Source organism: Nannospalax galili, unplaced genomic scaffold, assembly GCF_000622305.1.
Source record: "Nannospalax galili isolate Female #2095 unplaced genomic scaffold, S.galili_v1.0 scaffold259, whole genome shotgun sequence".
Taxonomy (NCBI): domain Eukaryota; kingdom Metazoa; phylum Chordata; class Mammalia; order Rodentia; family Spalacidae; genus Nannospalax; species Nannospalax galili.
This window is the reverse complement of record NW_008344750.1, coordinates 3,403,096-3,424,058: the sequence shown is the minus strand read 5'-3', so window position 1 is coordinate 3,424,058 and position 20,963 is coordinate 3,403,096. Positions and strand designations below refer to the sequence as shown.

The 20,963-nt window shown below is 46.0% G+C and overlaps 1 protein-coding gene across 1 annotated transcript in view; it reads left to right on the top strand.

The window, feature by feature from the left end:
• The window catches only part of Kremen1 (kringle containing transmembrane protein 1), a gene marked incomplete at its 5' end in the record, with an annotated part of 109,874 nt that extends 90,171 nt beyond the window's left edge, over positions 1 to 19,703 (top strand). Inside the window, 5 exons of the mRNA XM_017800093.2 lie at positions 144 to 297; positions 8,221 to 8,553; positions 10,261 to 10,470; positions 11,893 to 11,977; positions 15,833 to 19,703. Of these exons, the coding sequence (XP_017655582.1) occupies positions 144 to 297; positions 8,221 to 8,553; positions 10,261 to 10,470; positions 11,893 to 11,977; positions 15,833 to 16,001 (951 nt within the window). The remainder of the gene's footprint in view (positions 1 to 143; positions 298 to 8,220; positions 8,554 to 10,260; positions 10,471 to 11,892; positions 11,978 to 15,832) is intronic.
• Positions 19,704 to 20,963: the final 1,260 nt, after the last annotated feature.

The following is a 20,963-nucleotide window of genomic DNA, read 5'->3' as shown; positions in this document are numbered from 1 at the left end:
TGGGCAGTGAGACTAGGGAGAGGTCACAGATGGACTGGGATATTGAGGTTGACTTCTGGGGGTGGAAGGAAGGGGGCAGCCAGCCCCCTTTGGGCCAACTAACTCCCTAAAAACATTCCCAATGTGCATTTTTCTGTTGGCAGTTTGCTGGGATGGAGTCAGGCTATGCATGCTTCTGTGGGAACAATCCTGACTATTGGAAGCATGGGGAGGCAGCTAGCACGGAGTGCAACAGCGTCTGCTTTGGGGACCACACCCAACCCTGTGGTGGGGATGGCCGGATCATCCTCTTTGACAGTGAGTATGCTGGGTGCCAAAGGCAGGATGGGGACAGCAAGCTCACCCACCTACATTTCCACTCTTTCAGTGCTCTGTCAGCAAGTCACAAAATACCTGTCATAGAACAGGTAGGCTCAGCCCTGCCCTCTGGAAGAGACAACAGTATTTAACAAGTGATAAGCCATGCTATAGTCAAACCCAGTGTTCTGAAGCTTTGGCCTATCATGAGCTACTCTGACAACCTAGAAAAGTTAAAGTTTAGCATTGACACTGCTGTACCTGTATGAATCAACTTTAGTATGCTCTTGTTTTAATAGTTTCCAGCCCTGTTTCATTTGTTTGTAGGCACTGGGGATTTATACTTCACTGTGATGCATCTGAGAAGATGATCTTGCAACTTCAAGTTGTTTTTCCAGCCCTGGCATTGCATTTTCCCTGAGCCATGACCTCACTGTCTGCTACATTTGTGAGGTGCCAGCGAGAAAGGAGGCTGTTCTGAGTGGGTTGTGGATCCTGAACCTTGACCTCTCCAACACTGTGCTTTCTCATCCCTGAGGACCCGGTCCCTTGTCATAATCCCACATATACACACTCAGTGGCAGTGAGAGTTTATGAGATTTGCAGCACCTGATTTTAGCATTCTAGAAAGGAAGGTCACAGATGAGAAGGCAGATGAAAGGGCTTGAGCTTCCTGAGAAATGTAATCGCATCTGCAATGTGTTTGTGGCCTTAGGGAGGTACACAGCTCACTAGGCAGGGAGCTCCATTTTGAGCATGATTTGTTTCCTAGGGCTGCTGAAACAGTATTACAACTAGCATGGCTTAAAAACAACAGGAATTTATTCTCTCACAATTGTAGAGAATAGAAGTTCAAAATCAAGGTGTCAGCTGGTTTCTGTTTCCTCCCAAGCATCCAGGACTGTAACTAAAAATTTGTAAAAGAAACAGCTTAAGGAAGGGAAGGTTTATTTGGGGTCATGGTTTCAGCCCATCAGGGTAAGGAAGGATTGAGTGGCTCAGTTCAGTTTGTGGTGGCAGGACCATGTGGTAGAAACCGTTTACATGATAGCTGACCAGGAAGCAGAGAAGGTGCCCAACTAACAGCTGGGCTGTGACCTTCAAAGGCTTGCCCCTAGTGACATACTTCTTCCAACTAGGCCCATTCCATAGCCTCCCAAAATAGCTTCACAAGGTATTGAACAAGCAAAGATCAGGAGCCTGTCAGAGACATTTCAGATCCAAACCATAATATTCTATCCCAGACCCCCCAAAGTCATGGTCATCTCATAACACAAAATGTATTTAGTTGAACTTCAAGAGTCCCCCATAGTCTTAACATTCCCAATTCTGTTCAACTGTCTAAAGTCTCTTCTGAGACTCAGGCAAACTTTGGAACCCCTATGACATCAAAAAGAAAGTTAGGTACTTTCTATATTCAGTGTCACAGAGTAAACCTTCCCATTTCCAACAGGGAAAACAGGAAAATAGCAAGGAAAGATTGCACCAAAGCAAGTTTAAATCCAAGCAGGGTGAATATTAAATCCTAATGCTCCATTTCTGACATCAGGTTCAAATCATGATATTGACTCTGACAGGCTTGGACACCCTTGCCCATGTGGCTCTGCCACTTGTAGTGTGCATGCCCTGTCTCTTGGGCTGGCTTCACTCATTACCTGCATCTTTTCTTAACGGACATCCCATGCTCCTGGCATGTCCAAAATCTCCATTGAAACTTTAAACTTTACCTTCAAGGCTTTACACATAATCCACTTGGGCTTCTCACAGGAAACCAACACTGCTGCATATTGCCTTGCCTCCCAGAACTTCCTTAAAAATGTTGATGCAGGCCTGGGGAGATGGCTCAGTTGGCAAGCACAAAGACCTGAATTTGATCCCCAGAATCCACATAAAACAGCTGAAAATGGTGACACATGCCTATATTCTCAGCACTGAGGAAGCAAAGACAGGCAGATCCTTGGAGCTCATGGGCCAGCCTATCCCTACTTGGCAAGCTCCAGGCCAGAAGAGACCCTGTCTCAAGAAACAAGACAGCTCCTGAGGGACAATACCCGAGGTGTCCTCTGGCTTCCACACACATGCACACACATGAATACCTGCATATACAACACACAGAAACATCAGCCAAACCACTCTTTGCTCTCGCATTCTGCATGTCTGCAAAACCAGTACCACAGTTCAATCCCAAGTTCTGTTGATAGTCAGGCCTTGGACCTTGGAACATGGTTGCAGCTGTCTCTGAGTGCCAAGCCATGCAACCCCAGAAAAATACTTCTCTAGGCAGCCTTTTTCCAGCAGGGCACCCCAGCTCCCATCTGAACCTCTTGTGAAGTGAAAGTCTTCTAAATGAATTTTCAGTCTTATATCTGGAACTTTCAGTCAGTGACATCTTACTATTTCCTTCCTGAAATGCCATCAAAGCATCTTTCTACAATGCCTGCTTCCTTCAATTTGCTTTGTCTGCACTTTTAAACATGCTTTATCTCTGACCAAATAGTAAATTTTTCATTTTTTTCTACTCTTTTTTTCTCCTGTCTCATGATAAACTTGGCTGAAAGAAGCCAGCAATAGCCTTGCCATAACCCGAATGCTATGCTGTCTTAAAATTTTCCTTTGCCAAGTTAATTTCCACTCCTTTTGAATTTAGTCTCACTCAGATCTTTAGGGCACAGCAGAACATAGACTCAATTCAGATGTGTCCTTGTTTCCATCTGAAGCTTCATGAGCACAGTCCACTGTCTATTTCTGTTGATATTCTTCTCTTCTCAGCTCCCACTAGAATTGCCTATTAAGTAGAACCAGCATCATTCCAAGACTTCTAGCCTACATCTCCAAACTCTTACACATTCCTGCAAACCAGTTCCAAAGGCCTAAGAACCATATAACCAGGTTTAGTTAATAGCAATGACCCCACTTCTCTGGTAACAGTTTTCTTTGTTAATTACTTTTGCATCACTGTAACCAAAATATCTGACAGACATATCTTACAGGAGGAAATGTTTATTTTGGTTCATAGTTTCAGAGGGATTTTTGTCTATCATTACAAGAAAGGATAGTGGACCAGCCCAGTCTATGGTGGCAGGACCATATGGTATGGTAGAGACTGTTCACATGGTGGTAGGCCAAGAAACAAAAAGGGTACCAGAACCAGGGATTGGGCAACATATTGCCTTCAGATGCCCACCACTAGAGACATGCTAGGCCCACACCCTAAAGGTCCTACAACCTCCCCAAATAGCACTATCATCAAAGAACAAATGATCAGAACATGAGCCTGTGGAGAATATTTCAGATTCAAACCATAATCAACCTTTTTTTTTCATTTATTTTTATTTTATGTGTTTGAGTGTCTTGCCTGCATGTGTGAGTATACCACATGCATGCAATGCCCATGGAGGCCAGAAGAGGGCATTGGATTCCCTGAAACTGGAGTTACAGATGGTTGTTAGCCACCATGTGGGTACTGGAAACTGAACATGGGTCCTCTACAAGAGCAGCCAGTGCTCTTAACCACTGAACCATCATCTCTCCAGCCCCATAACCAACCCTCTTTGGCATCCATTGGCTTGTAGCTGCGTCACTCCATCTCTGTTTTCTTGACATGACTGTCTTCCCATTTTGTGTATCTGTTTCTGTGGGCCTTGTTATGAGCACATATATCACTGGACTTAAAGCTCTCTCTAACCTAGTATGACCTATTCTTGATTGTATGTATAAAGACCCCTAGGATTAGGACTTGAATCCATCCTTTGAGGGGACATAATTCAGTCACTGTGCACATAACTATCCATCCCAGCCCTAGGTCATAACTGCCCTTTTTATAGGTTCTAACTTAGAAATTGTCTGCAGTGTATGTATACTTGTGTGGGAGGAAGGAGAAGCTCAAGGCCTGCCCAGGCTACACAGTAGGATCCTGTCTCCAAAAAATAAACAACAACAAAAGAAACCTCAACAATTAAGTAAACTTCTTCAGTATATATTCAAACCTGGGTTTACCACATTTTTTATTTTTAGCAACTGAGATCTCTTTTATTAGCAATAATAATATTGATCATAATAACTGATCCAGTTTCATGCTTTAAAAGTCTGTGATCAAATGGTGCTCATTTACCCAAGTTATCTTCAAGTTGGCCCTTCACAGCCCTGCAGAGGCTATCTTTTCTGCTTATGTCCACCCAAATACTGAGCAGGGTGTCGATCTCAGCACTGCCCACTCCATTCAGATAGTGGTAAGTCAGGAAGCAGAAGAGGGTACCAGAACCAGGGATGGGGCCTGAACCATGTGTGTGATCTGGCAGGAGCCTGTGACCAGGGTCATCTCTATAACTCACCTCACTGAATCTCAGAGAAAAGTGTAAGACACAGTAACATAGAAATGAATTCTAAAGTTTGATCTGCTGCAGAGTAAAATAGTTTAAATAACTCGAGTACATCCTCAGGATCCTGTGAATAAGGCTGAACACTTTGGAGGTGTTGGCTGTGGACTGGCCCATGATTTGGGATGATGGAGATATCTTCAAGTGGCTAGAGAGGGAAGGAGGTAGTGGGAAAGGGCTAGGTCACAGTTTCTGTCTTCCAGAATATCAGACCCTTCTTTTGGTTTTCAGTATTTGACAGTGGCGGTCTAGGTATATTTTCTTTGTGTCTGTTTGCTCTTGAGTTTGCTGAGATTCGTAGCTCTGTGGTATCCCCTTACGTTGACTTTGGAATGTTCTTACCTCTTTGAATAATTCTTCTGCCCATTTTCCTTTTTCATTTCTTTATGAGACTAATTAAACACACTAAGTCATTTGATACTTGTCCATTGCTGTTAGATGCTGTTCTTTTTTTTTAATATTTTATTTATTATTTTTATGTGTATGTGTGTATTGCCTGCATGTAGATAAGTACGCCCATGTCGAGCAGTGTCCTCGGAGGACAGAAGAGACTGTCAGATCCCCTAGAACAGGAGTTACGGACAGTTGTTAGCTGCCATGTGGATGCTGGGATTCAAACCCAGGTCTTCTGCAAGAACAACCAGTGTTCTTAACTGCTGAGCCATCTCTCCAGCCCGTTTTTTTGTTTTTGTTTTTGTTTTTTTTTTCCTCTTTGTTTCATTTTGGATAAGTTTTATTGATCTGTCTTCAAGTTTATTGATTCCTTCTCAGCTGTGCTTAGTCTGCTGATAAGTCAACCAAAGGAATGCTTCATCAACAGTGTTTGTTTTATTTCTAGCATTTATATTTGTCTCTTGTTTGTTTTTTAAGAGTTTATTGTTATTACAATGTAATACTCCCTAGTGTAGAACTCATTATGTAGACCTGGCTGGCCTCAAACTCAAAAGAGATCTGAGCCGGGTGTGGTGGCACATGCCTTTGATCCCAGCACTCGGGAGGCAGAGGCAGGTGAATCTCTGTGAGTTCACGGCCAGCCTGATTTACATAGTATGTTCCAGGCCAGCTGGGGCTACAGGGAGACCCTGTCTCAAAAATACCAATAAATAAATAAATAAAATTCAGTAGAGCTCTACTTGCCTCTACCTCCCAAGTGCTGGGGTTAAAGGCATGTAGCACCACACTCAGCTGCTCTGTCTCTTGACAATGAGTATCCCCCCACCACCCCCATTTTTTCTTGATTTTGTGTGTGTGCTATGGTATTCTATTTAATGCCGTACACCATGGGGAGAATGGTCGACACTGAAGAAAATAGCATTTATGCCTGGGTAGCCTACTTAGTTTAGGGACTGGTCCAGGCTGTCAGTAGCTGAGTTTGGACTGGTTTTCTGTCATTGCCCTCAGTGCACTTCAGACTTCAGATCCCTCCAGCTTGTGCTTAGTGTAGAGCAGAGGGTACCAATGGGTATCCTTAGGGTTCCTGTTACACGCTCAGCTTTGAGCAAGTCACAGGGGGACTGCTGTTCCCTTCTTGATCTGCCCTTGTGGGAGATGGTCATTACCCATTACCTGGTGCTGTTTGTGGGGAGCTAAGGGTTCTGGTTCTCCTGCTCTGCTTCAGCTTAGGACATGCCTCTAGGCTACAGGAGTGAGACTTTTTCAGCGGTCCTCTACCACCATCTCTTCTTCTCCCTGGCAGCCACACACCACCTTGGTTTTGGTGGAACTTGGAAGAGAGAATTTCTTGTCCTTTTTCAGGAGGCCTTAAGGCAAGCAGGGACTGATGTCTTTTGGTTTAACTTTTCTCCAGAGGCAGTGGATCTTTACCTCATTACTGGGTAGAAAGGAGTCTCCTATTTCTTCCCTAGACACAAACATGTTTTGCATCTGCCTCTCTCCAGTGACCCTGGGAGCAATGGGTTAATTGCCTTCCTTTGAGAGAAAGGCTCAGGAAGTGGGTAGTGCTTCAGGCTTGTCCCTCAGCTGTAGCCTGTCCCTCCTGCACACCTGTGCCACCAAGGGAAGCTCTGGCCAGCTGCCTGACATTAGTCACTCCTGCCAGCACTCAGAGGCCTGTGCTGAAAAGCTTACAAGTGAATGCAAACACCATAGTGTTTGGAGCTCTTACTATCCTCAGTGGAGAAGCAAGGCTGACATCTTGCTAAAATCTTAGCTGCTTTGTGGAAGTCATTCTTCCTCCTATGCTCTGGCACAGATAAACCCACTTTTGTGTCCTGATTCTCCTTGGAGGAGCTTCTTTTTTTAGCATTAAATTCCTTCATTGTCTTGAGACTTCAGCTTCGGGGTTTTGAGCATTCCATTATTATGATGAGAAAGCAGCTTTTGTTTGTTTGTTTGTTTGTTTGTTTGTTTGTTTTTCCAAGGCTAGAGATCACTGCTAGTCAAAGTCTCTATCACTGAGCTATCCCCAGCCTTTGGCTTTTTGAGACAGGGTCTTGAACTCACCATCTTCATCAGTGCTAGGATTGTAGGCCTGTACCACCAGGCCCAGCAAAGCAGCATACAAATGTATTGCTTTCTGTGTCCTAAAATGAAAGCAGAACTTCCCTAAAGCCTGCTGAGATGTAGCTCAGCAGAAGGTTCTGCACAGGCCCTGGGTTTCATCCCATCACTGAAAATCAAAAACAAAGCAAAATAACAAAACAAAAAAACCCAAATACTTTTTAAAAACTCAGCCCTACACTCCCTGAAGCCTTTCATTTCCCCAAGATCTTGTTTACACTAAACTGTACAAGACAGGAAGTGGTTGTGGCCCCGTCTTAAAGCCTGCCAATCAAAAACAGGCATCCAGAGAAACCAAATATGACTGATAGAGAATAATGAGAATCTGCTATTTACCCTGTGCAGAAAGACTTTTCTTTCCTTTGATTTCCCTCCTTGGGTGGTATTGGGGATCAGATCCATGGTCTCATGCATGCTACTCAAGTGTTCTACCACTGAGCAGCACTCCCAGTCCAGAAAATTCTTTCTTGTGCCACTTGAAAAATGAATGTGGCTCTCTCATGTGAGCACTGCACCTCTAAGATGCTGGGGATTCTGAGATACAAAACCCTTTTCCTTTATGACTTAACCTCTTCAGAGGCCTCCCCTGTGCTGAGAGGTCCCCATTTCTTACACTTTATCTCATCTGCCTTCTCATTGTCATGGGATACAGGAGCAGGTGGTGGCCCCACATGGGAAACAGAAGTGAGAGGCCTGGGAATGAGGTACAGCTCCAAGGATCACATGGCCCTGCTGGTCCTGAACCCAGACTCTCTGACTCCAGCTAGACCCCGAATGAGGCTGCACTACTGTTCTGAGTAGTAACTCGTAAGGTCTCTTGGGGAAAACCAGAGTCTGCCGTCATTTGTTCTGGGTTTAAGTGATTCATCTGGTGATTTGATCCTAAAACCTAAGATGGTCTGGTTTTGTAACTGAAAACAATATCTCAAACAGGATCACATTTCTTATGAAGAGTTTTGTTTACATCAGCACTAGGGAAGGAGCCCTGTGACTGAGACTCAGGCCTGCTGTCTTCTCTCTTCTGCAGCTCTCGTGGGTGCCTGCGGTGGGAACTACTCAGCCATGACATCTGTGGTCTATTCCCCTGACTTTCCTGACACCTATGCCACTGGGCGGGTCTGCTACTGGACAATTCGGGTTCCAGGAGCCTCTCACATCCATTTCAACTTCACCTTATTTGATATCAGGGATTCTGCAGACATGGTGGAGCTGCTGGACGGCTACACCCACCAGGTCCTGGTCCGTTTCAATGGAAGGAACCACCCACCCTTGTCCTTTAATGTCTCTCTGGATTTTGTCATTTTGTATTTCTTCTCTGATCGCATCAATCAGGCCCAGGGATTTGCTGTCTTATACCAAGGTAAGATATTCTTGTCTCTGAGGGCTTACGAGTGTCTTTCCCATTAGGGTGACTTACAAACCTAGGGTAGTTCTTTTTTTTTTTTCTTTATTTTTTTAGTTTTATTGAGACAGTCTCCCTGTAACCCCAGCTAGCCTGGAACTCACTATGTAGACCAGGCTGGCCTTGATCTCACAGAGATCCGCCTGCCTCTGCTTCCTTGGTGCTGGAGCTAAAGGCCATGTGCCACCACACCTGGCTGTAGGGTAGTTCTTGTTGGGCAGACTCAGACAGGAGCTGCTGACTCAACTGCAGATTATCTAAACACTAACTCATTCTTCACCTCCCATTGCTTAATTTGTTTCAATTTTTCTATTTTAATAGTTTTATTTAATGTATTTATTTTCGATTTTTATTTATGTGCATGTATGTGTATGCCTTGTGTGGGGGTACTGCAGAGGCCAGAAGAGGGCATCAGAACCCCTGGAGCTAGAGTTACAGGCATTTGTGAGCTGCTCAGCATGGGTGCTGGAAACTGAACTCAGGTCCTTTGGAAGAGCAGGAGGTACTCTTAACCAGTGAGCCATTTCTCTAGCCCTATTTTAGTAGTTTTAATGTAAGTTTTGTGGAAAGGCTAAAAGAATAGCAAAAAAAGAAAGAGATGAGATCAGCAGAATTGGAAGACTCCTAGGTGGTCTTTTGGTCTGTCCTCCTCCTGCTAACTGTCCCAGGCAGTCTCAGAGACTGATTTACCATTTTTCCTTAGGGCCATACACTCTGCCCTTCTGACATGAACATGTGAGTACCAGACATGGTCCTTTGATAACCCTTAAGGAATCACAGGTATTGGATTCCACACCTCAAAAGAAAAGTTCAGATAGCGTGTGCTGTAGGAGGTAGGACAGACTAAAGGAGCAGGTAGAGTTGGGGTCTATCATAGCAAGGAAGAAAGTCTTTTGAGCAAAAGGAAATAACTGTGAAGCACAGGGTAGAAAAATGCAAAAGCACATTCAAGGTGTCTGAGAGAAGGACAGTGACATAATTAGAATCAGCAATCTCTTTCTTCTGCCTCCTGCAAGGCCATACCTGACAGGTTCTGCTCTGGGGGCCCAGTGGAGGAAGTTGCAAATAGAATAGAATGAGAAAAGGCTTCATTAAGGAGGTGTGATAGCACACACCTCTAATACCAGCTCTTGGGAGGTAGAGAGGAGGATTGTAAGTTCAGGGTCATCCTTAGCTACATCCTTGAAGCCAGCCTGGGCTACACGAGACCCAGTCTCAGAAAAATTGGGGTCAGGAGTCTGGGGAGATTTGGCTCAGTGGTTAAGTATTTGTCGTACAACCATGAGGACCAGAGCTCAGATCCCCAGAATGCACATAAGTACCAAATGGGCATGGTGACCCACCTGTAATTCCAGCCTTGGATTCCTAGAGCAAATAGGCTAGTGAGAGTCACCACATGGGGAGCTTTGGGTTTGATTGAGAGACTCTTCCTCATTAAATAACATGGAAGCATGCTCGTAGATGATTTGCATCTTGGGTCTCTACATACATGTGCACCCACATTTGCCCACATACATGCAAAACATCTAATGTGCATGCACGTACGTGCATACAAGCAACAAAAAATGGAAAAAGAAATAGGAAAAAATTCAAAAGGCCTCAGGGATTCCCCCTTTCCACTGTGCTTCCTTGGCTTTCCCCAGTTAACCTCTTTTGATCTTCTAGCCATCAAGGAAGAGCCACCGCAAGAGAGGCCCACTGTCCACCAGACGCTGGAAGAGGTGATCACAGAGCAAGCCAACCTCAATGCCAGTGCTGCCCACTCCTCCAAAGTCCTCTATGTCATCACCACCAGCCCCAACCACCCGCCTCAGACTGTCCCAGGTAGCCATTCCTGGGCACCATCAGTTGGGGCCAGCGGCCACAGAGTGGAAGGTAGCTCTCTCAACACTTAAGAAACAAAGGTGCTTGTGGGTGCTTCTCATTCAGAGACAGGTTGGGATGCTGGCTCCATGACCTCTGGGCTGTAGTGGCATTTGAGGGAAATGTTCTCATCAGCTTAGTTCCCAAAGCCTTAGGGAAGAGTGCTGCCCTCCAAAGATCAATTCTCTAGGTGCCTTTTGTACACTCTGTTTAGCAGCTAATCTACTCTCTTCATCCATCTTTTTTTTTTTTTTGTCTTTTTGAGACAGGGTCTCCCTGTAGCCCCAGCTGTCCTGGAACTCACTATGTAGACCAGGCTGGCCTTGAACTCACAGAGATCTGCCTGCCTCTGCCTCCCGAGTGCTAGGATTAAAGGCGTGTACCACCACGCCCGGCTCATCAATCTTATTTTGAGAGCATCTTTCTAGAGCTCTAGGTTAAGGCTCCTCAAGTGTTCTGACATTTGCAAGTACTTCATTCATTCATTCACTCACTCATTCATTCAAAAGATATATGTAGGACTGAAGATTGGCTCAAGGACAGAGCATGCAGCTAAAGGAGGGGGCGACCAAAATATATGTAATTCTTTCAATGGTGTATGTCATGCACTGTTCTAAACACTGGACCATATGCAGAACTAAACAAATCCTGCCCTTCTTTTGTCTGGAAACATGTTCCAGGCCCTGAGTTGTAGGCAACATAAGATAGTGAACATTCCTTCTTTTCTGTAGGGTGAAATACACACAAAGATTGCTAGGACAATATTACACATACTTCTCATAGGTTACAAGTGGGAGGAAGAAAACTAGAAGCACAGTAAAAGGTCAAATAGCACTAGGAGCTATGACAAAAAGTCAAGCAAGAGGGAGTCAGTGAGCAATGATCTTTTGTGGTTAAGCTAACTTGATGGAATGTGTACATCCTTAATCCCTGCTTTTCTACTATGGATGAGGTCCCTAGATGAGCTGGTGCGCTGAAAAGAGCCATCATCTATAACTTGGCTTTGAGGTTTTCATACTACTCCCTTGTACTCTGTAGATCCCACTATAGAAGGTCAGGAAGGGAGAACTCTCCAGCTCTATATCATTTGGCTGTGAATTCCAGTAGGATTTCCTAAGTCACACAGTTCCTTGCTCAGATGAGAAAACTGGGGCCCAAAGACTTTAAGTAACTCAATGAGTTCTAATGGCAGAGACAGATACACTGCACCCTTTTTGACTCTGAGTCTGGTGCTCTTTGGCTCTTATCAGCGGGAGAACAAGGCAAGGCCATGGAAAAGTTCCATGCTTAGTCCAGCTGTCAGCTGCCTCTGCTGCCAGGTTTGCTGGATACTCCCTCCATGCATGGAGCCTCTGGGCCAGTCCTGTACCTCTGAGCTATCTCCTTTAGAAAATGAAGCACAAACAAGTCTGGTGAACTCTTTTGCACTTGCAGGATGGACCGTCTATGGCCTGGCAACCCTCCTCATCCTCACAATCACAGCTGTTATTGCAAAGATTCTTCTACATGTCACATTCAAGTGAGTACAAGAGAGCTACCTGGTTTGGGAAGGGGAACGTCAAATTTTTTTTCTCCTGGTCTTCATTTGTCCCTATACAGTTGTAACATCAGAACATGATTCCAGAGCCCTGAGTCTTAGGCAGCATAAGGCATTGAACATTCCTCCTCCTCTCTAAAGAGAAACAGACAACTGGACAAAGCTCACTGAGGTTCGAGGGATCATGTTTGCGTCCGTGTCCAAAGGACTCGATTTCAGGAAGGATTGAAACCACCCTGACATAGGAGACAATTGTCCGTTTTTTGGCTTGTACTAGTCCCTTACAGGGATTTTTTTATGCAAGAGTAAAGATTCCAAGGACAGGGGTTGGAGAGATGGCTCAGCAGTTAAGAGCACTGGCTGCTCTTGCAGAAGACCTGGGTTTGATTCCCAGCACCTGCATAGTGGCTAACAACCATCTGTAACTCCAGTTCCAGGGGATCTGATGCCCTCTTCTGACATCCACAGGCATTGCACACATATGGTACATTTACATACATGCAGGCAACACACTCATACACATAAAATAAACATAAATAAAAACTTTAAAAACTGATTCCTAGGACAATACCATACATTCTTCTTAATACCCTCTAGAAATTGAGAACATCTTGGGAAGAGAATTCCAACATTTTAACTAATTATTTTATTATTCTTATTAAGTTATTCTTTGATAGTTTCATACATGTATATAATACATTCTGGTCATACTCATCCCCCCACTCTCTCTTATCCATCTCTTACCCCCACCACCTCCCTCTCAAGTCCCCATTCCACTTTCATTCTTTCCAGTTTTTGTTTTTACTTTGTGACCAACCCACTGGACTTAACCAGGGCTTCCCACACAGGCCATGGGCATGGAACTGTCACTGGAGCATGGCTATCTCACCAGTGGCTATACCACTGGATACAACAACTTCCTTTTCCCCAGCAGCCCTCCACTGCCATTAGTTCCCCTTGGCAAGACTGGAGCCCATGAGCCCCTCCTTGATCTGTGACTGAGTATTTAGGAGCTCAGTCTTGTACAAACCCTATGCAGGCAGTCACAGCTACTATGAATTCATGAGTGCTAAGGCCATGCCATGCCCATGAAACAGCATCTCATAGCCCTTCTCCCCATCATCTGGTTCGTGCATTTTTTTCTGCTCTCTCTTCCACAATATTCCCTGACCCATAGAGGGGTGATATGGGTGTCCATTTAAGGCAGAACACTGCCTTCCAGGAAAGGGGCAGTCACTCTTGATGTTTGTGTACTTGAAGAACAGATTTCTCTTTTTTCCTCTAGACTCCCAATACTCTTTCCTCTGGCTCTCAGTCCAGGCCCACCCACTTAAAGCCTTTCTGAACACTGATGCCTAGGAAAAGTCCTATTTTCATGACTCATCTGTCCTCTGCCAAGGGCTTTTTAGACAAGAAATGTGGCTCCTCTGTTGTGTGAAAACCTCAATAACCATACCCATTTGCTCTTTGCACTTGAAAATTTTCAGTAGAACTCATGTCCTTACTATTGTCTACTGAGTTCACTACACACACGCACACACACACACACACACACACACACACACACACACACACAAGTCTTTGCCTTGATATCTGTGGAGAATTGGTTGCAGGACACCTTGTGGATGCCAAAATCCATGTATTCTCAAGTCCCTTATATAAAGTGATGTTGTATTTGAAGATGACATACATATCCTCCCATATACTATATACTTTAGTCTATCTGTAGATTATTCATAATAATTCACAATGTCGATGCTGTACAAATAGTTGTTACACTGGGTTGTCTAGTAAATAATGACAAGGAGAAAAGTCTGTACATGTTCAGCACAGAGAAAAAATTTTTTCAAATACTGTATTTATTATTTTTATTTTATGTGTATGAGTGTATTGCCTGCATGTATATGAGTGCGCCCGTGTCATGCAATGCTGTGGAGGTCAGAGGAGGGCTTCAGATTCCCCTGGAACTGGAGTTAAGGATGGTTTGTAGCCACCATGTGGGTGCTGGGAATCGAACCCGGGTCCTCTGTGAGAGCAAACAGTGCTCTTAACTGCTGAGCCATCTCTCCAGCCCTGAGAAAAATTTTTTTAAATATTAATTTATTTTTGGCCGGGCATGGTGGTGCATGCCTTTAATCCCAGCACCTGGGAGGCAGAGGCAGGCGAATCTTTGTGAGTTCGAGGCCAGCCTGGTCTACATAGTGAGTTCCAGGACAGCTGGGTCTACAAGGAGACCCTGTCTCAAAAAAGACAAAAAAAAATTATTTTTTATGTGTATGAGTGTATTGCTTGCAGGTATGTAAGTGCACCCCTGCCATGCAATGCCTGTGGAGGTCAGAAGAGAGCATCAGATCCCCTGGAACTGGAGTTACAAACAGTTGTTAGCCAGCATGTGGATACTGGGAATTGAACCCAGATCCTGTGCAAGAGCAGCCGGTGCTCTTAACCACTGAGCCATCTCTCCAGCCCCAATACTACTTAAGTATTTTCATACTACTTAAGTATTTTTTACTGATGTGGAACATGCATCTTCAGAGGGCTACTACATGTGTGGGGGTTTTGGTTGGTTGGTTGGTTGGTTGGTTGGTTGGTTGGTTGGTTGGGGTTTTTAAAATATTTTTTATTTATTATTTTTATTTTATGTGTATGAGTGTTTAGCCTGCATGTATGTAAGTGCACCGTGTGCACGCAATGCCCACAGAGGTCAGAAGAGGGTGTCAGGTTCCCTGGAACTGGAGTTATGGACAGTTGTTAGCTTCCATGTGGGTGCTGGGAATTGAACCCCCATCCTTTGGAAGAACAGCAAGTATTCTTAGCCACTGAGCCGTTTCTCCAGCCCCAGTTGGTTGGTTTTTGAAACAGAATCTCACTATGTAGCCCTGGATGGCCTCAAACTTGCTATATAGACCAGGCTGGACTGAAACTCAGAGATCCACCTACCTTCTGCCTCCCAAGTGCTGGGACTAAAGGCATGTACCACCTTGCCAAGCTACATGTGTTTGGGTTTTTTATTTTTATTTTGTGTGTATGGATGTATTGCTTGTTTGTATGTAAGTATACCCATGTTTTGCAGTGCTTGAGGAGGTCAGAAGAGGGTATCAGATTCTTTGGAACTGGAGTTACAGATGGTTGTTAGCTGCCATGTGGGGGCTGCATAATGAACCTGGTCCTCTGCAAGAGCAGCCAGTTCTCTTAACCACTGAACAATCTTTCTAGCTCCACGTGTATGTCTAAAAGGTCATAGTACACATTCTGAGAAGCCTCTCAAGTCAGTGTCCTGTCTATGCATCCCCTGCAACATCTATAGGGTCCAGCATCTCACAGCAGGGCTAAAGCCCTAAAACACATATACCTAACTGCCCTTTACAGCTTCCCTGCCCAACAGTGGGGAGGCTGTAGCAGAGAATGAGCTGGGGATAGAGCTGGAAGTCAGGGATCTCTGCTTCAAACAGAAGTTTTGCCCTTACCCTATCTTAGGTAGTTAGGCTTCAGGTAAATGGCATTTGTAGATAGAAGTCTTTCTTTTACTAGGGTGGGTGGGGAGAAGAGAAAGAGGAGGAAAAGAAAAAGGATAGTTTGGAAAATTCATAATCTCTCAAGCCAGCCTTTTCCAGATATGAATAATTCTGCCTGTTAGAAAGTCCCTTGTTATTGCGAGGACTATGCCCTGAAGGCTGCCTTGATGCTCACAGACCATTTTTCATCTTTAACTCTGTAAAGGTAGCCAACTGACTCTTCTAAGGCCTGTCTCACCAGACATTTTCATAGGGGAGACCTCATGAGGTAGTTTTTGTGATTTTTTTCAGATCTATTTAAAAAATTATCTTTGTTTGACAGATCTCATCGTGTTCCCACTTCAGGGGACCTTAGAGAGTGCCGTCAGCCAGGGACTTCTGGGGAAATCTGGACCATTTTTTATGAACCTTCTACTACAATTTCCATCTTTAAGAAGAAGCTCAAGGGTCAGAGTCAACAAGATGACTGTAATCCCCTTGTGAGTGACTAAAACCCCACCATGCCCAGGACTTGAGGCTCCTCTTTGAGCTTAAAGCTGCTGCAGTCAACCTCCCCTGAGGACTCTTTCCTGTTTCTTCCCTTTGGTCTCTTAGGGACACACTCCTACAGACTGGGAAGGGGCACCCTGCTTCAGGGGACCTGCACTTAACATGGGTACATAAGGCCCCAGAGCCTACCCTGCCCTGTGTGTCTCTGCGTCCCACTGGGGGTGTCAAGACTGTGGGGATGAGCTGAAGAAGTCACAGCTGGCCCTGATTCTAGAAGACTGTTAGGTGGTGGGTAGGTTTAGTATATGATGAGTTTTTCTTGCTTCTTCTCTATTTTGTCCACATACAGGTCAGTTTCCCCTGGTCTTTACAGTTTGTAACAGGACCAGACTAAAAGAATCCTCAGGGTCTCTTGAAGGCTGGCCTGGACCCTATAAGTGTGGTCTCCCGGGCCCTAGCACCCCAAAGTGTGAGGAGGGCCAGTGTTCTGTGCTGACCCCATAGCTTTGTTCTCTAATGCTAAGATGTGCCTCATCTAACTTTGGGGGCCGAAGAAGAGGGTCAAACCCAATATCTTTTTTTTGTCTAGAGGCCTCTTTCCAAAGCTCAGTAACCTGCAGGGCAAGCCTGAGGACTTACATATTTTAAAAGTCACAGTTCACATTCTAGGAAGCCTCTCAAGTCACTGTCCTGTCTGTGCATCCCCTGCAACATCTGAAACACTCTTTTGCTTATCCATGCAACAGACCATGGGAAGCTTTGCAGACACACAGTAAACTGCTCGTGTATTGGACTTACCTGGCCTGGCCCTCAAGCAGTTCATAGCCCTGTGGAACCTGAACCAGGCCCATCTCTGTCCTTCCAGCCATGTCCCAGTTCAGAACCAGGAATATAAAGACTATAGCCCAGAGCTGGGGCTGTAACTCAGCAGTAGAGGGCTGCCTTGTATACATGAGGTCCAAGGTTCAATCTCTGATACTGCTTTTAAAAAATACTGTAGCATAACCTGTGGGCAGAATCCTGTGAGACATGGGGCCTGTGGTCCCTTCATAAGGTGTCTCCTATTTTAAAAGATAAAAACTACCATGAGGGCTGTGTGCTTCTTAAGGGGATAGAGTGTGGTTAGGAGTGACTGTGAAGAAGGAGAGGGCTCTTGTCTTGCCCCATTGCTTTGTCCCTCACACTGGGAGGCAGACTACAGAGGTTGGCACAAAGAGAAGGCAAGGCTTGGGAACTGAATACTCCAAGGATAGGCCAGAAGAGTGAAAGCTCCAGCTGCAGTGGTTACCCATTGTGAGAGGAAGGGCCATCTCCAACTGAGGTCCCACAGTCTGGAAGTGGCTTTTGTCCACAGCAACTGAGAGGAACAGCCTGTGCCCTGAAGGCTGGGCCTGGACCTTGGTCAGTGTATGGCTCCCCTGCCAGCACTTGGATCTTGGTGTTTGTTGGGCTTCCCTGGGTACCCTCCTTGGAACATGGTGCCTACCTCCCTAGTCTTTAAGTCACTGTCATGGGCCCTTTGTAGAATTCAAGTAACCCATCTGCATCTGGCTGCTCCCAGGAGAGAGGGTTGTGTGGGGCAGCCGGGAAGCATCCTCAGGGAGAGGCAACAGGAGTGCAGAAGAGGTGATGACCAGAGCTGATGGGTAGAGGGACAACTGGAGGAGAGAAACAACGCAGGTGGCCAGGGTGCTGACCCAGCTCCTGTGAGAAGCCTGCTGGGTGACAGAGAGCTGGGTGCCATTTCCACCCTTTGATCTGGAAAGAGTGGTCAGTCTGGAGCAGCTCTCCACAGGCTCCTGGGTCTGAAGACGCACTTCCCCCTCCCTAGGAAGATCACTGGAAATAGGCTGACAGGAGCAGTTTCCGCTCCAGGATATTCATGATTTTTTGTGGAATCTCCTCTGAGATCAAGTGTTGGGTGTGTAGAGTCACAGAAGGCCATGTGCACAGTACAGAGAGAACATGGGATCTATCCCAGTCTCTGATCACTGGCCCCAGCTTCCCTCAAGCTGCCACCCACCTGCTTCATCACAGCCCAGGCACAGGAAGCCAAGCCCCAGTGTGCTGGCAGCTGCAGCTGGAGCAGCCATTTCTCCGAGTCCCCAGGAAGGGCAGTGGACATGCCCACGCTTCTCTTGCTGCTGGCCTGGGCACAGCCCAGCATTCCAGAATCTACTTCCTCTCTGGGAAGCAGCCCCAGGAAACACAAGCCCACCTCAGGAAACTGTGGAGCAGTGGTAAGGTCTGTAAATCACCAAGGCCACACCTCTAGCAATGACAGACACAGCCTCAGTTACAACCTGTCAACAGCATGCCACAGAGGACTCTTCTGCAGGTAAATACTGAGAGGCAGATCCCAAAGAAAGAGCTGAGGTACTCTTCCAGGAGCAGGAGGAAAGAAGCACTTCTTCTGAAGAGAGGCAGGTGGAGGTGATCCTGAAGAAACCTAACAGTGCAGAAGACTGGCAGGGCCCAGCTGCTTGCTCCCACTTGGCCCTTCTGAGACAGCAGGTTGAGGCCCAGGGTGTCTTGTGCTCTTCCCCACTTGTCTCTTTGCTTATAAAACAGAGACTGAGTAGGAAGGCCGGTACCTTTCCCCATATCAGTCAAGATGGGGCTGAGGCCTCTTGGACTTCTCAAGTATGAGCTCTGGCCTCAGACTTATCAGCCATAAGCTCTCCAAGAGCAAAGCCTTGGCAAGTACAGCTGACCTGGCTTCAGGGCAAACCTATGCGATATGTCTAGGCCTGGCACCATCCCATTCCCCACTGCCAGCCCAGGCAACACTCCTCCTGACCCTCCTCATTGGCCACTGAACTGACACCATCAGGGCTCACACAGGCTGTCACCCAACCCTGGGGCAGTCCACATTCAAACTTCAAGAGCACTTAGAAGCAGATGGCCTCTAGGCCCTGTCAACCTCTCTCCTGGGGCCACGCTAGGTATCACTAAGACAGCCCCTCCACTGCCCTCCATGGTAACCTGGTACCTCTTGGGTTTAGAATCTCCTATCTGGTGTTTGATGTCTGCTTTCATTACTACCTTGGGAATTGTTAACCTTCTGATAGTTTCCTTTGGTGTCTTTGTTTACCTTCCTCATTGTTCTACCTCCTGGCTACATCTCAGCCTAGCTGCTCTGGTGGGTGTGGGGGTGTCAGACCTGCCAGTTGTACCCCCAACCCTGAGCTGCAGGGCCTGGAGGTAGGCAAGCTTCACCCTCTGCCCACAGAACCTGGGGGTCTTTGCACAGGCTCTGTTTTACCATGTTGGAGCTGAGCACACTGGCGAAGGCAGAAGTAGAACAGAGAGGACAGTCAGGTGAATCTCCCGCTTCAGAGGGAAGGAAGAACTTTCCTGCCTGCACAGGGAGCTGCCATCCCTGTAGCTTTTGTGACACCAAGACCTTCCCATTTCCAAACTCACCCTCCAGCAGGGATTTGACTTTGGACAAGGCTTTTTTTGTAAACATGCTCTTAATATACAACTTTGAGAATAAAATAGAAACATCATGTATTTTAAAATATAAAGGTGTGATGCACTGTATACAATTTAATATATATTTTTAGGATTTTGTTATTTAAGAAAATGGAATGTAATGGTACTTAGCTTTTGAAAAAGAGAGAAAATGTTATTTTTACTGTTTGGAAAAAATAAATATTCTCATTGTTGTAGAAACACCAGTGGGCCCTAGCCTGTCATTTTTACAGGGGCTCCCCCAAGGATCTGGCCCCACAGGAAGATGTACAGTGCTGGGATCCTTTGCCCTTCCAAGTCCCAAGCCTGGCATTGGCTGACTTCTCCCAGTGGTCTCTGGATTCTCTGCAGTGTTATTATTGCTGGACCACAGTCAAGGAGCCACTAGCAAGCTCTGAAGGCCGAGGACTCCAAATCAGCTCTGCATGTGGGTGCCCAGCCTCAGCTTCATACTTGGACACGGGCATAGTGTCTGTACCTCAGAAGGTGGTGGAAGGCCAATGGGAAGAATGTGCAGTTATCTCAGGAAGAATTGGTCTGGCCTCTCAGAGTGACCTGATCTCTTCCTGTTCCCACTCTCTCCTTTCTGTTGGTTTTGGTTTTTTGAGGTAGGTTCTACTGCTGCTGCCCAAACTGGCCTCAGACTCTTGGACTCAAGCAACCGTCCCACCGTAGCCTCCCAAGTAGCTGGACTACAGTTGGCCATCATGCCTTGTTCAGCCGCTTCCTTTTTTAGTACATGAATAGAAGTTCCACTATCTTAACAGCCTTTTGCCATGGTCCCTGTAGTGCCAAAGAGGTAAGGAAGGTTCAGTGAGCCAGCATGGGTGGTAGTTGGAGCACAGCCCTATAGTCAGCCAGCCAGGGTTCTGATTCCTTCATCAGCTTGAGGCCAGAGACAGTAAAACAGGAGGGCATTGAAGGGTTCCAGCCAGGAGTCCGTCAGACTTCAAACTTAGAAAGAGTTCCTTTTTGCATTTAGTAACACCAAAGGCAAGCAGACCAGTTAGGAAGCTGAAGAAGCTACAATGGTCCAGGCAAGAGATGTCAGGGACTGAGGAAGCCCCAAACCAACACTGAGAAAGGGAAAGGCTGGCCACACTCCTAGGTCAGAGGGATGTGCTTGTGCCTGAGTTCTCAGGTTACACTCGAACCCTACTTACCATGGGACCTCTGTGCCTGCTGTCTTACCCTTCCAACCCAGGCAGTTATGGTGCATTGGGTTGTATGTGTCTTGCCTGGTAGTAGTTGCTTTTATTCTAGAATGTGCCCTGGAGTCAAGAACAAAGAAGTGTATAGGATAATGCTCAGGTATTCTGACCGTGATGGCTGGGTTGGGACAAGGGCCACTCTTTGATGTGTTCCATATGAGCCAAGTCCAGTGACATCACTGTGGGCCATCAAAGCAGGGTTATCAGGCCTTAGACAGATGGCCTGAGACCCACACAAAGCTCTCGTCTGAAGAACACCTTCCATGTTAATATCCT